At 42.4% G+C, this 15269-nt stretch overlaps 1 protein-coding gene across 1 annotated transcript in view; it reads left to right on the top strand.

Annotated features, from left to right (window-relative positions):
- Positions 1-15269, top strand: part of opa1 (OPA1 mitochondrial dynamin like GTPase) — a 76514-nt gene that overhangs the window by 17664 nt on the left and 43581 nt on the right. Inside the window, 9 exon segments of the mRNA XM_055646224.1 lie at positions 88-141; positions 2986-3062; positions 4882-4992; positions 7458-7511; positions 8518-8622; positions 9714-9800; positions 11340-11453; positions 12496-12576; positions 14798-14872. Of these exon segments, the coding sequence (XP_055502199.1) occupies positions 88-141; positions 2986-3062; positions 4882-4992; positions 7458-7511; positions 8518-8622; positions 9714-9800; positions 11340-11453; positions 12496-12576; positions 14798-14872 (758 nt within the window).

Genomic DNA, 15269 nt, shown 5'->3' with positions numbered 1-15269 from the left:
TTTAAATGTGTTGTTTGTCACGGTGTGTGTTGGGGCAAAGTTAAACATTTGATTTGTGTTTGTTTATATTTTGCTGACTTTTTACAGGTGAAAGTTTGTACAATGAAGTCAAAGGAGTCTCTGATCTGCTTCTATTGTTAGGTGTGTAAATTGTTTTTGTTGTCTTTTAACCCATTTACTTACAGCTTGAAAAGTAACCCTGATACTGTTTGTCTTCAGGGCCTGTCTCACTTATGTGATTTTGTCGCGGACTTGCCGGCACTCGTCAAAGTCGCAGTAGGTCGGCAAAAATCTTCAACATTTTGAAAATCCAGTGGCGACCAGAAAAAGGTACGACTCTTTGGGCGACTACTCACGACCATACAGGCGACATGTCGCAGGGTGACACCTGTATGGTCATGAGTAGTTGCCCAAAGAGTCGTACCTTGTTCTGGTCGCTGCTGGATTTTCAACATTTTGACATTTTTCAGCGGCCTGCTGCCACTATGACGAGTGCCGGCAAGTCGCCGAAAAAATCAGGTAAGTGGGACAGGCCCTTTACTTGCAGTATCGAGAATTGAAGCCTTTTTTTGTTTAATTGATTACTAAAAATTTTATTTTGTTAATACCAGCACTGAAAAAAGTTTCCTTTTCTGTTTTTGTACGTCATGGTTTGAGTATCAATTGGAAATCACTTTTGGAGCTTTGCACATCGACGTGAAATTAAACCTGCTTTCTCTCCATAGAGTACCGATAGTGGAAAAACAGAAACTTCAAAGTTCTATTAATTAATTAGTTGTTATACTTAACAACAGATTCTATCAGTCTTTCCTTCCTGTAAAGGATATGTTTTACAGATAGAAAAACATGATCTTTAAAACCTCAACTTAAAATATTAATGAACAAGCTGCAAGGTGAAAGACTGCCATAGTTTACCTCCTTTGACTTCAATGACATTTTAGTGGAATGGTGTGTGTAACATTAACTTTGTGATTTATTCATATTAAGGTCAGTTGTGATCTCTATGTAATGTACTTTTCCTGTGTGAAAATATTATCACCTAGTCTTACTGCAAGCATGTGAATTAGTGGCAAAAAGCTATATTAGACCTTACAGACTTTAGACAAGTGAATTTGAGTATTACCAAGTAAGAAATGGTATGGCCACCACATTATTAGCCCAAATGCAGACAATTACACTGCACATGCAATAAGGGCAATAATGTTGGTTATTGTAACAACTAACTTGGAATGGCATTTTGCTGCAAGTGACCCGTTAACCTATTTTTCAATCAGTAAGTTGATGGGAAGAGCCAAGGGCTTTTCATTCATAGGAGCAGAATTAGGAGTGATAGGAGCAGAATTAGGCTATTCGGCCCATCAAGTCTACTCTGCCATTCAATCATAGCTGATCTATCTCTCCCTCCTATTTCAAGTAGTCCTTGCTTTCTCCTTCCTTCCCCTCCCCTTCCCAGCTCTCCTACAGCCCACTGTCTCCGCCTCTCCCTTTCTTCTTCCCGCTCCCCCCCCCCCACATCAGTCTGAAGAAGGGTCTCGACCTGAAACGTCGCCTATTCCTTTGCTCCATAGATGCTGCCTCACCTGCTGAGTTTCTCTAGCATTTTTGTCTACCTTTGATTTTTCCAGCATCTGCAGTTCTTCCTTAAACATCTCCCGTTGGCATTCTTTTTCGATATCATTGCCAAATGCCCCTTCACCCAGCAGATCAGTCATGTTCTCCCCGTCACCGCGTGGGTTTCTCCCACACTCCAAAGACGTGCAGGTTTGTAGGTTAATTGGCTGGTATAAGTGTAAATTGTCCCTAGTGTGTGTAGGCTAGTGTTAGTGTGCAGGGATCGCTGGTCAGTGTGGACTTGGTGTGCCGAAGGGCCTGTTTCCGTGCTGCATCTCTAAACTAAACTAATCAGCAGCAGCCTGTGATCAGCCAGTGCAGTACTGCGCAACAAGAGTCAGTCAGCGGCTGTGTAGTCGTTAGCACGTGGCCCTTCTAACTCCTCGCAGCCTTATAACCTCCTGCACGGTTCCAGTTAGGATTGTAATGGCACACACTTCCTTTGCCTGTTGACCCTACCTACATCAACACAAGTGCAGCCTGCTCGGTTGCTACCCAAGCACCTTTCTGAAGCATTCACTGATTCCACCGACAGAGTACCTGATGGGTGTCAAGGGTTAATAGACAATATGTGCAGGAGTAGGCCATTCGGCCCTTCGAGCCAGCACCGGCATTCATTGTGATCAAGGCTGATCATCCCCTATCAGTACCCCGTTCCTGCCTTCTCCCTCTATCCCCTGACTCTGCTATATTTAAGACCCCTATCTAGCTATCTCCTGAAAGTATCCAGAGAACCGGCCTCCACTGCCCTCTGAGGCAGGGAATTCCACAGACTCACAATTCTCTGGGTAAAAAAGTGTTTCTTCGTCTCCGTTCTAAATAGCTTATCCCTTATTCTTAAACTGTGGCCGCTGGTTCTGGACTCCCCTTACATCAGGAACATGTTTCCTGCCTCTAGCGTGTCCAAACCCTTAATAATCTTCTATGTTTCAATAAGATACCCTCTCATCCTTCTAAACTCCAGAGTATACAAGCCCAGCAGCTCCATTCTCTCAGCCTATGGGGAGAAGGCAGGAGAATGGAGTTAGGAGGGAGAGGTAAATCAGCCATGATTGAATGGCAGAGTAGATTTGATGGGCCGAAGTGCCTAATTCCGCTCATATCCCTTCTGACATGAACTGAGCAGAGAGGCAGCAGTAGCCACTAACCAGCACCTCTTCAATGCCGCCCCCAAAAACCACTGAACTGCCGAGGGAAACAGAGATAAGAGAACGGCAAACCTCACAATTCCCCGCCAAGCCACAGGACCCCAGATTTGAAGACAATTTGTTAAAGTCAGGCTTCACTTCACGTAAAGAAGTGTGTTAAACATTCAGAATTCCATGTAGTTTACTTGAAACTAAACATCGGTTCACTCTGATTCGGTTGTTGCAGATTCGACAGAAAGCTCGGCTGCCATGAAAGCCTCTGACACCCAGGCCTTTGACATTAATGGGAAGCAGCATAAGAAGGTAAGTGTGGAATAAATTAGTTCTCACCTCAATGCAGACCATCAAAGCTTATGTTTGGATTATCTTAAATGACATTAGAATGATTGAAGAACATTAAAACCTGCGGCTCCAAATGCCAAATTTAAAATATTGAAGTACAGTATAATGTATAGATTATAAAGTGATAAAATCCAACTTGCTTTATCTATTTTGCTGATCTGTGTACAGTAAATGTGGAGATTTACTGGATGGAGAAGAATCTCTCACCTACTTAGCATGCAGCGTGAAGACATTTCACAAATTATTTATTACCATTTATAGATGTCTCTTAAAAATCTAGCTCGCACAGTGAAGTCTGCCCTATTTTCAAGAATAAATTGATAACAATTTTAGTATTTGTCTATTATTGTCAGGTGTAGCGAGATACAATGAAAACTGCATTTGCTCTCAGCCATCTCCATTTCAGCACCATTGATGCTAACAGGGGCATGTACACAACCTTGATTCCTGAAGTCAGTTACTAACTCCTTCGTCTTGCTGACATTGAGTGGGATGCTTTTGTCTTGGCACTGTGTTATTAACCTTTGTATCCCTTCCTGGACCCTGTCTCGTCGTCATTCATCCCATTATTCACCCAGCCCACTACAATTTGGCTGGACATTTGTGTGAGTGTACAGGGGGTAGAGTAAACAAGAAAAATTGAATATAGAAGCAAAGAGGTCCTTCTGCAGTTGTACAGAGCCCTAGTGAGACCACACCTGGAGTATTGTGCGCAGTTTTGGTCCCCTAATTTGAGGAAGGACATTCTTGTTATTGAGGGAGTTCAGCGTAGGTCATCTGAGAGAATGGAACAGCTGGGCTTGAAATCTCATTGAAACATATAAGGTTGTTAAGGGCTTGGACACGCTAGAGGCAGGAAACATGTTTCCGATGTTGAGGGAGTCCAGAACCAGGGGCCACAGTTTAAGAATAAGGAGTAAGCCATTTAGAACGGAGACGAGGAAACACTTTTTCTCACAGAGAGTGGTGTCTGGGGTTGCATAGAGTTGAATTGTTATCTCTGGAATGTCAGTGGGTGAGGAGGGACTGTGAAATTATGGGAGGCGTAGATCAGAGAGGCAGTAAGAAGCTCTTTCACAGTGTAGAAATGTCCAACATTAGACATACAGTGCATTCAGAAAGCATTCACACCCCTTCACTTTTTCCACATTTTGTTACGTTACAGCCTTATTCTAAAATGGATTAAATTCATTATTTTTTATCATCAATCTACACACAATACCCCATAATAAAAAAAGCAAAAACAGGTGTTTATAGATATTTGCAAAGTAATTAAAAATAAATAACTGAAATATCACATTTGGCTTCTTCATTATGGGGTATTGTGTGTAGGATATGCAGGGAATGGAGGGATATGGATCAGGTGCAGGCAGAGGAGATTAGTGCAACCTGGCATGAGGTTCGGCACAACCATTGTGGACCGAAGGGGCGGGTCCTGTGATGTGTTATAGTTTCTAATGATGTCATTATTTAACTGTGTTATAAGTGGAGTATGTATTACAGTGATTTAATTTAAGCATGATTTGAAGAGTAATTTGGATGATAGGACATCTAGCCTGAGTTGTTTGAATGTATGTGGCCCTACGTTACAGCCAGGTTTTGCGGAACATTGCCCCTCACTAATGGGCACCAGTTGCCGCACTCCGAGTCGCTGTTCATTAAGCTCTGCATACCTTCCTCCCACGCGTTCATTTGTCTTTTACCTTTGTGTTTTATTTTTATTTTTTCCTGTATGTTCCTCCCTAATTCCCACCTTTTGCCTCTTGGCAACTGGTGGCAGAGTGTGCTTGGGGAACTGGTTCTAATCCAGCAACAAATTCAGGAGCATGAAGAAACAGCGCGCAGGGTCGCCGATCAGTTAAACTCTGGCTCCTCCCAACACAAGCCAAAGGTGATCCATTCAACTGTCCTTTGAAATAATCCAAACTCGGCCACTGGGCCACTCGCTTGCCCCAAGGTGTTGTGCATATTTGAATTGCTCATTCATTACATTGCACATCAAAGCAAACACTATTTGAAAGTTCATTGAGAAATAGCCATCTGAGATTGACTCTTATTGGAAGTTGAGACATTTTGTTTGCAGCAGTAATGAGCTATAAACATATGCAAACAATTCTAACTATTTGCACATTCTTGGATTGCACGCATGAATTTTATAATGTTTCTCACGGGTTATCTGTACTCAATTCTTCTTTTTTGATTCGCTTTATATACGTGATATTAAATGGGTGGATACAATTTAAACTTATCCACCAGCTTAGAAATGGCCCAGAAGTTGCAAATGATACCAAAAGTGACACTTCAGTCTGAAGAAGGGTCTCGACCAGAAACGTCACCCATTCCTTCGCTCCATAGATGCTGCCTCACCCGCAGAGTTTCTCCAGCATTTTTGTCTACCTTTAAGTAATGCTTGAAGATTTTATATAGTAATGCCCAATAATCATTGAGTTTAGTTCAGTTTATTTATTGTCACGTGTACCGAGGTACAGTGAAAAGCTTATTGTTGCGGACTAGCCAGTCAGCAGAAAGACAATACATGGTTACAATCGACCCATTCACAGTGTACATCGGATACATGATGAGGGGAATAATGTTTAGTGCAGGATGAAGCCAGTGAATCCGATCAAAGATAGTCTGAGGCTCTCTAGATGGTTCAGGACTGCTCTCTAGTTGTGGTAGGATGGTTCAGTTAGAAACATAGAAAAATAGATGCAGGAGTAGGCCATTCCGACCATCGAGCCAGCCCCGACATTCAATATGACCATGGCTGATCATCTAAAATCAGTACCCTGTTCCTGCTTTTTCCCCACATCCCTTGATTCCTTTAGCCCCAAGAGCTAAATCTAGCTAAATTGCCTGATAACAGCTGACAATCTTTTATTTGGATGCTCTTTTTCTTTGAGGCATTGTTGGGAGAATCTATTATTACAATAGTTTAAGGTAGACAAAAATGCTGGAGAAACTCAGCGGGTGAGGCAGCATCTACGGAGAGAAGGAATAGACGACGTTTCGGGTCGAGACCCTTCTTCAGACTGATGTCTGGTGTGGGGGGGGGGGGATAGTCTGCTGTTGGTTTGTAGGAGGGTGAAATAATTCCTGGCAGGGAATCTTTCGAGGTGTATTGCTCTGGTCAGTTGCATATTGCTAAACAGATTAATAACGATTCTGGCCCTATCCATCTAACCGACAGCTTAGGTGAGCACGGATGTAAAAGCGCACATGCTGTGCCAACAATGTATCAACAATTGCAATCAAACTTTTGCACTTCTGATCATTTCAACCATTTTTTTATTACTTTCAATTTTGTAACCGTTTTCTAACATCATGTAATAAAAAATAATGTGTTAATACTATTCAAGCTTCATAGTCTTTAAAGACATGTTTTAGTTTGACTCCCGCCCTCAGGTGTGCAGATAATGAAGCCAATCAGATTCCTGTAATGAAAACTTTCCTTGTTTTTATTAGCATCAAAATCAATCCGTGAACACCAGATGGGTTTCTGCCCGCAACAGCTGATCCTCGACGCTAGCTTATGCCTCAATTGCAGCTTGAATTAATACCCTGTTTATTATTTTACAACTAATTATATACTAATAATGAAGTGTTTGTTGTAACGTTGAAATGCCAGAATAACTTTCGATGGCAAACAAACTTCATTATAACCAGCCTGAAGTATGGCATGTCCTCAGTATTCCCCTTCGAGCAGAGGGAGGAATGGATTGCAGTTTAAAGGGCCTGTCCCACTGTAGGAGTTTACCCAAGAGCTCTTCCGAGTTTAAAAAAAAATCAAACTTGTGGTAATTACGTAGAATGTACGTAGCGGGCACGTCGGAGCTCGTCTCTTAGCGGCTCGTAACATTAACGGCAGGTACTCGGGAAACGCGGAAACTCGTGAAGTTTTTTCAACGTTGAAAAATGTCCACGAGAGCCCCGAGTACCTACGAGCGGCTATTACTGTAATTCTCCGAGTTCGAATCAGGGGAAACTCGGGAGAACTCTTGAATTACCTCGTACAGTGGGACAGGCCCTTAAATCCCGGATATCTTATTGTGTTGACATCCCCAAATTCGTCCACAATAAAAAGGTTTATTGAAGCATTTTCACAAAATAATAAAATTAGATGATCATATGTGGCAGTTGTGATGAAGTTTGGCGGTAATTATGATGTCCTTGAGGTGGAATTTCACTCGGACTGTGATGTAATTGAACCTGAATCTACAATGGCCTGACAATGAGTAATATTGCGTGAGTATTAAAGTGTTATCTTCTGAGCAGAAAGACAGAGTGGCCAACCCTCGTTTACCCAAATGTAGTCTCCTCTCTTTCAGTATCTGACTTCCTTTGCTTCTTGTTCAGGTATCAGACAAAGACAAAGCTGAACATCTGCAAGAGGAGCTTTTGCGTACACAGGTAAGGATAATGGATGCTTGACAGACAGTTGCCACCTGTGCATTGAGTCTTTAGGGCCTGTCCCACTTGGCGATTTTTTTCGGCGACTGTCGGCGTCATTGGCTGACGTTTCAGGGTCGCCGAAAATTTTTGAACATTTCAAAATCCAGCGGTGACAAAAAAAATGTTGCGGCACTTGAATACGTCGTCACCACTTTTTCAGTGACCAGATACATCAGTCAATGATGCTGGCAGTCACCGAATAAATTGCCAAGTGGGACAGGCCCTTTTGGATTTAATGCATATTTTGTCTCACTTGGTACAAATGACTTGCTTCCAATTGCCAGGCAGCATTTTTTTGCATTTCACTCCTGTTTCTTTTATGATTCCACCATCCGCACCATTTGTCTTCTCCACTTCTCACCTTAAGCCTTGGTCACTGTCTCCACCCATCAAGATGAAGCTTGCAGGAGCAGTGCTGTTCTCTGAAGTGTCTGCCTGCCTGCCCCTGATATTTAATGGCATTCCCTCTCCTCCTCCACAACTTCAGAATCTCAAGGCCAGGCACATTAACATGGTCTACACACATATGCACAAAAAGATTCAAGTGCAAATGCCTGCTGTGTGTGACGAGTACTGAAGTGACATGTTCAGTGAAGGTGCTATTAATTTTTTTACCAATTGAAAATGGATTTGCGGTGTTCCTTTTGGACAGCACAGGTGTAATGAAAGATTGAAGCATAAACTCTTAAGGGCTCTTAAAGATAGCGGAGTCAGGGGATATGGGGAGAAGGCAGGAACGGGGTACTGATTGGGGATGATCACATTGAATGGCGGTGCTGGCTCGAAGGGCCGAATGGCCTATTCCTCCACCTATTGTCTATTGTCTAAACTGTAATGTACATGTTCAATGCCTTAATTCATTAATTTACAATTGCACAGTCACAAAAGATGAACTGCTTTGAAATGAAATCTGACTTTACAAAAGAAAGCAATTGATTTTTCTATGCCCTTTCCTTTCTCATAGCTGAAATACCAACGTATCCTCGAACGTCTAGAGAAAGAAAACAAAGAGCTACGGAAACAAGTTCTTCAGAGAGATGATAAAGGCATTCATCAGCGGAAAATGAAGGTGAATATACCATATAGCCACCAATTTCTGAGTGAAAACATTGGCCCTTTTTTCATTAGATAGAAGTAGAATTAGGCTATTTGGCACATCAAGTCTACTCCACCATTCAATCATGGCTGATCTATCTCTCCCTCCTAAACCCATTCTCCTGCCTTCTCCCCATAACCTCTGACTCCCGTCTTCAAAATAACTAACCTGCGATACCTACCGATAAGCCTCTCTCTCAGAAGACTGTCCAATAGATCTGATCAGTTCTTTAACCTGACGCTGGGCTGTGGTAAGTGTAAAGATACATCATGCTCAGTAGAAAGACGAAACATTACCAGATCTAAAGGTTTCATTCTCAACATTTTTGCTACTTCTATCAAAATGTAGAAAGCCCCCTAGACTACTTTTTTTTCACATTTTTTAATACATTAGCCAAATTGTTCTCATCCATGCTGTTAGACCACTAGGTTTAAGTTAATGAATGTCAGATTTCAGTTGAAAACATCTATTTATTGTAAGGTAAATGCCTATTGTGGGCGACCACGGGTGAACAATGAGGAAGATGACTGAACTTTATTGCCTTCCCTCACAGTGGGAAACATTGATTCCGCTGTGTGGGGATGGTCATGTTAAATTCTATTGTGTATTGTGGTTTTTTTTTTAAATTTCTATGGCTGTATTGTAACTCAAATCTCACTGTACCAAGTGGTGCATGTGATAATAAATGGAACTTGAACTATTGTCAAGGAGTTAAGTGCTTTTGGAAGTACTGTGTTCAAAGATTATTCAGCTACCTCACTTGAATTCTGTTAAGGGCCTGTCCCACTTGGCGATTTTTTTCGGCGACTGCCGGCATCATTGACTGACGTATCAGGTGACCGTAAAAGTCTCGGCGTGATGACGTATTGACGCGCGGTGTTTCCTCAAGCATTGCAACATTTTTTTTGACGCCGCTGGATTTTGAAATGTTCAAAAACTTTCGGGGACCCTGATACGTCAGTCAATGACGCCGGCAGTTGTCGAAAAAATCGGCAAGTGGGACAGGCCCTTTACACTGACATACCCAATCATTATCTAGCTTAATCCAATCATTCTCTTTCTAGAAGTCTTTGATCGATTTGTATTCTGAAGTATTGGACATTCTATCAGACTTTGATTCCAACTACAACACCCAGGATCATCTGCCGCGGGTGAGCAGTGAATTGTCTTTGTGTTGCCGTACAAAAAATGCACTGGATACGTTTATAATCTTGCTGATACTGAGCCAAGTTTACGGGTGATTTTCAGATTCAGATTCAGATTCAGATTCAATTTTAATTGTCATTGTCAGTGTACAGTACAGAGACAACGAAATGCATTTAGCATTTAGCAACGAAATGCATTTTCATGTCTGCCAACATTGGTTGCTCAGTGGCGCAGCGGTAGAGCTGCTGCCACACAGCGCCAGAGACCCTGGTTCAATCTTGACTAGTCAAGTCAAGAGAGTTTATTGTCATGTGTCCAGATAGGACAATGAAATTCTTGCTTGCTGCAGCACAACAGAGTATTGTAAACATAAATACAGACCAGTTCAGTGTGTCTATATAGCTTAGACCATATATATATACACATAAATAAACAGATAAAGTGCAATAGGCTGTTACAGTTCAGAGTTTGTTAGTTGGCGGGTTTAATAGCCTGATGGCTGTGGGGAAGTAGCTATTCCTGAACCTGGATGTTGCAGATTTCAGGCTCCTGCACCTTCTACCTGATGGCAGCGGAGAGATGAGTGAGTGGCCAGGATGGTGTGGGTCCTTGATAATGTTGGCAGCCTTTTTGAGGCAGTGACTGCGATAGATCCCTTCGATGGTAGGGAGGTCAGAGCCAATGATGGACTGGGCAGTGGTCACAACTTTCTGCATTTTTTTCCGCTCCTGGACGCTCAAGTTGCCGAACCAAGGCACGATGCAACCAGTCAGCATGCTCTCTACTGTGCACCTGTAGAAGTTCGAGAGAGTCCTCTTTGACATACCGACTCTCCGTAATCTTCTCAGGAAGTAGAGGCACTGATGTGCTTTCTTTATAATTGCATCAGTGTTCTGGGACCAGGAGAGATCTTTGGAAATATGCACGCCCAGGAATTTAAAGTTCTTGACCCTCTCCACCATTGATTTAAATGGGATTGTGGGTCCCTATCCTACCCCTTCCAAAGTCCACAATCAGTTCCTTGGTTTTGCTGGTGTTGCGACCAGGTTATTGTGCTGGCACCATTTGGTCAATCGGTCGATCTCACTTCTATACTCTGACTCGTCCCCATCAGTCATTCGTCCCACAACAGTGGTGTAGTTGGCGAACTTGATGATGAAGTTCGTACTATGTCCGGCTACACAGTCATGAGTATAGAGTGAGTACAGCAGGGGGCTGAGCATGCAGCCTTGAGGTGCTCCTGTGCTGATTGTTAACTGACAACACACTACGGGTGCTGTCTGTACTGAGTTTGTACGTTCTCCCCATGACCGCATGGACTTTCCTCTTGATTATCCAGTTTCCCCCCCACATCCCAAAGGCGTGCGAGTTTGGGGATTAACTGGCTTCTGTGAATTGCCCTTAATGTGTAGGGTAGGCTACGGGTGATCGTTGGTCGGCATGGACTCGTTGGGCCGAAGGGCCTGCTAATGCATTGTATCTCTAAACTAAGCTAAAACTAAACAGTGCTTTACTTTTAATGAATAGATGTTATTTACCTGTAGGTAGTTGTAGTTGGAGACCAGAGTGCTGGCAAGACCAGTGTGCTGGAAATGATTGCACAAGCCAGGATATTTCCTCGTGGCTCCGGTGAAATGATGACCCGTACACCTGTCAAGGTGAGCCTTCTACATTTCAGAGAGAGTTGTACTTAAACACTCAAGATGTCAGGACGTAATCATTGACAAATACCATCTGTGTTTTGTAAATCATTTATGTTTGTTTGCATGTTCGTTGATGGATATTACTTGATATTGATCTGTATCACAATATTACTTTGAGAAAAGTACTATGCTCAAAATATGTTGAATTATAGCAATGTGACGCTTATTAAGTCTCAGCATAACCATGGAGTAGAACTTGCGAAAATGCTCAAAAAGGGCAATAATGGTGTGATGGAAGTAACTACAGATGCTCGTTTAAACCGAAGATAGACACAAGAAGGGTCCCGACCAGAAACGTTATCCATTCCTTCTCTCCAGAGTTGTTGCCTGTCCCGCTGAGTTACTCCAGCATTTTCTGCCTATCTACAGGCAATAATAGAATTTATCAGGTTTGTTAATGAGTAACACCACCTTATAGTTTTCAAATGTATTTGAATGAATGAATAAGTATGTTGTCCAAGTATTCACATACAAGGAATTTGCCTTGGTGCTCCGCACGCAAGTGACAACATGTCATACAGTGACAGTTAGAAATGACACATAAAACATTAAACATTAATAATAAAACATTATTGATTAAACATGTGAATTAAATAAAATACCAGAGCAAAAGGAGGCTGCAGATTTTTGGTTATTGAGTAGAGCTACTACTCGTGGAAAAAAAGCTGTTTTTATGTCTGGCTGTGGCAGCTTTGACAGTCCGGAGTCGCCTTCCAGAGGGAAGTGATACAAAGAGTTTGTGGCCAGAGTGAGAGGGGTCATAGATGAGTTAAGATTTGTAAGTTAATTTCACACCATCTGCTATACCACTAGATCAAAAGTTATTTTAAATATTCTGAATACAACAGCAAACAAGCACAACAATAACAGCGCACAAATAAAAAGGAAGGGATTGGTCTATGTGTATTAATTTATTCTCTTTTGATGAACGTTTGTAGACAGTGGCCTTTACTCATGAACCACTTCTTGTGTAACCTGTGTATTTGATTTGATGCAGGTAACACTGAGTGAAGGCCCTCACCACGTGGCTATGTTTAAAGACAGCTCGCGGGAGTTTGACCTGACCAAGGAGGATGATGTGAGTTCCCGTCGGGGTCTTTGGGCTTGATCACTATCCTTTAGGATGTAAAAATGTTTTGCAATCCGCATTAAATCTCAGTGTTGAAATTGCCCAGCAAAATTATTACCCTGCAATATGTATCGCATAGTTTAGACAATGGACAATAGGTGCAGGAGTAGGCCATTCGGCTCTTCGACCCAGCACCGCCATTCAATGTGATCATGGCTGATCATCCCCAATCAGTACCCCGTTCCTGCCTTCTCCCCATATCCCCTGACTCTGCTATCTTTAAGAGCCTTATCTAGCTCTCTCTTGAAAGTATCCAGAGAACCGGCCTCCACCGCCCTCTGAGGCAGAGAATCAGAGAATTCCACAGACTACCCCTTAGTCAACTCTCCCCTGTTCTGAAAAATGTGTTTCCTTGTCTCTGTTCAAATAAGATCCCCTCTCTTCCCCTATTAGTCTATATAAGCCCAGAACTCTGACCCCTGGTGACTGGAACCTACGCCCCCAACATGGGTAACATGTTTCCAGCCTCTAGCATATGGGTCCAAACCCTTAATAACATGTTGGCCAATGTGGGCAAGTTGGGCCGAAGGGCTAACATATCTCCACAAGTTTCACTATAAGATCCCGAACAGTATTAAAGGGTCTCTTTCCTTCTAAACTCCAGAGTATATAAGGTTTTGGCCAAACCTGCTCCATTCTCTCAATATATGACAGTCCCGCCATCCCGGGAATTGACCTTGTAAACCTACGCTGCACTCCCTCAATAACAAGAAGCTATTGGACAGGTACATGGATAGGACAGGTTTAGGGAGATATGGGTCAAACGCAGGCAGGTGGGACTATTGTAGATGAGACATGTTGGCCAATGTGGGCAAGTTGGGCCGAAGGGCTTGTTTCTACACTTTTTCACTCCACGTACCACAAGATTTTGTAATCATTGGTTAAATTAATGTCAGGTAGACTATTACGTTTATTCTTCAGATCAGTCTGAAGAAGGGTTTCGGCCCTGGAAACATTGCCTATTTCCTTTGCTCCATAGATGCTGCCACACCCGCTGAGTTTCTCCAGCAATTTTGTCTACCTACGTTTATATTGCTTTTTATGGGTAGCAAGGGTGTTTAAAGACTTCCAGCTTAAATTACTTTGAATTGATCTATATCTTTATGCACAGTGAAAAAAACAAATGAGTTGGTTAGAGTTGTCCTCAGATGGACATTACCTGGATGAGTTCCACAACCTTCAGATGTTGCAGCACTTTCATCCTCAACACACAGCTGTTCTTGAATAGATGGGCTGGAAAGTATTCCATTTGATTTGGCAAACCAAACTTTTCTGTCAAGTTCACAACTAGAGTCGTAGAGTGATACAGTGTGGAAACAGGCCCTTCGGCCCAACTTGCCCACACCGGCCAACATGTCCCAGCTACACTTGTCCCACTTGCCTGCGCTTGACAATCGCTTGGTCAACATCCCTCCAAACCTGTCCTATCCACGTACCTGTCTAAATTTTTCTTAAACAATGCGATAGTCCCAGCCTCAACTACCTCCTCTGGCAGCTTGTTCCACGCCTCCACTACCATTTGTGTGAAAAAGTTACCCCTCAGATTCCTATTAAATTCCCCTTCACCTTGAACCTGTGTCCTCTGGCCCACGATTCCCCTACTCTGGGCAAGAGACTCTGTGCATCTACCCGACCTATTCCTCTCGTGATTTCATATAAATGATACTATTGAAAGTTGATTGAATGTGGTCGTGTGGCAAGTTGCTTTTGTACAGCTAACACTTGAGTGAAGTTTAGTCAAACAAGTGACTTTCCAAAGTGAATGTTATATCTTCAATGCCGTATCAGAGACTCGTACAGCAGGGAAATGGGCTCTTTAGCCCAACTGGTCCATGCCGACCAAGATGCCGTTATCCTGCATTTCACCCCCATCCCTCGAAAACATTTATTATCCATTCAAATGTAGAAACCAGGAACTGCAAATATTGGCCTACAAAAAAAAGACACAAAGTGCTGGAGTAACTCAGTGGGTCAGGCAGCATCTCAGGAAAACATGGATGGGTGACGTTATGGGTCAGGGTCCTTCTTCGGACCGACCCATAATGTAACCTATCCATGTTCTCCCCAGATGCTGCCTGACCCACTGAGTTATTCCAGCACTCTGTGTCTTGTTTTCCTATTCATCAAAACCTTTGACATCCATGAATGATTGATTTCTCTGTCTCTGCAGCTGGCAGCATTGCGCAATGAAATAGAAATCAGAATGAGGAGCAGCGTGAAGGAAGGGCAAACCGTGAGTCCTGAGGTAAGGCCACCTGATGTCTACCAGAGCACTCATGCACTCGTCATCTGAGGAGTTGGCCTAGCTTTGGTACCATTCAGAGTTTATTTTTGTGAACACTAATTGTCTATGTTTAATTTTCATCTTTGCTCAGATCATGCCAAAATTAAAAAAAATGAGTTTATCAAACATGAATCAGTACATTATTAACAGAGGAATATTTTAATATATAATTGACCTGAATCAAGTTCAAGTTACATTTATTGTCACATACAGTGAAATTTGAGTTACCATGCAGCCACACAAATAATCTGAATGTATTTTAAACTCTCAAAAGTTGGTTTACACAAATTGAAGCTTCCAAAATGGGAGAGTGAATTGTACATTAGATTTTATAAAAAAAATACTTGGCATTATAAAA

The sequence above is a fragment of the Leucoraja erinacea genome, chromosome 14, assembly GCF_028641065.1.
Source record: "Leucoraja erinacea ecotype New England chromosome 14, Leri_hhj_1, whole genome shotgun sequence".
In the NCBI taxonomy this organism is placed as follows: domain Eukaryota; kingdom Metazoa; phylum Chordata; class Chondrichthyes; order Rajiformes; family Rajidae; genus Leucoraja; species Leucoraja erinaceus.
Note: the sequence above shows the minus strand (reverse complement) of the source record. Positions and strands in the feature narration are given on the sequence as shown.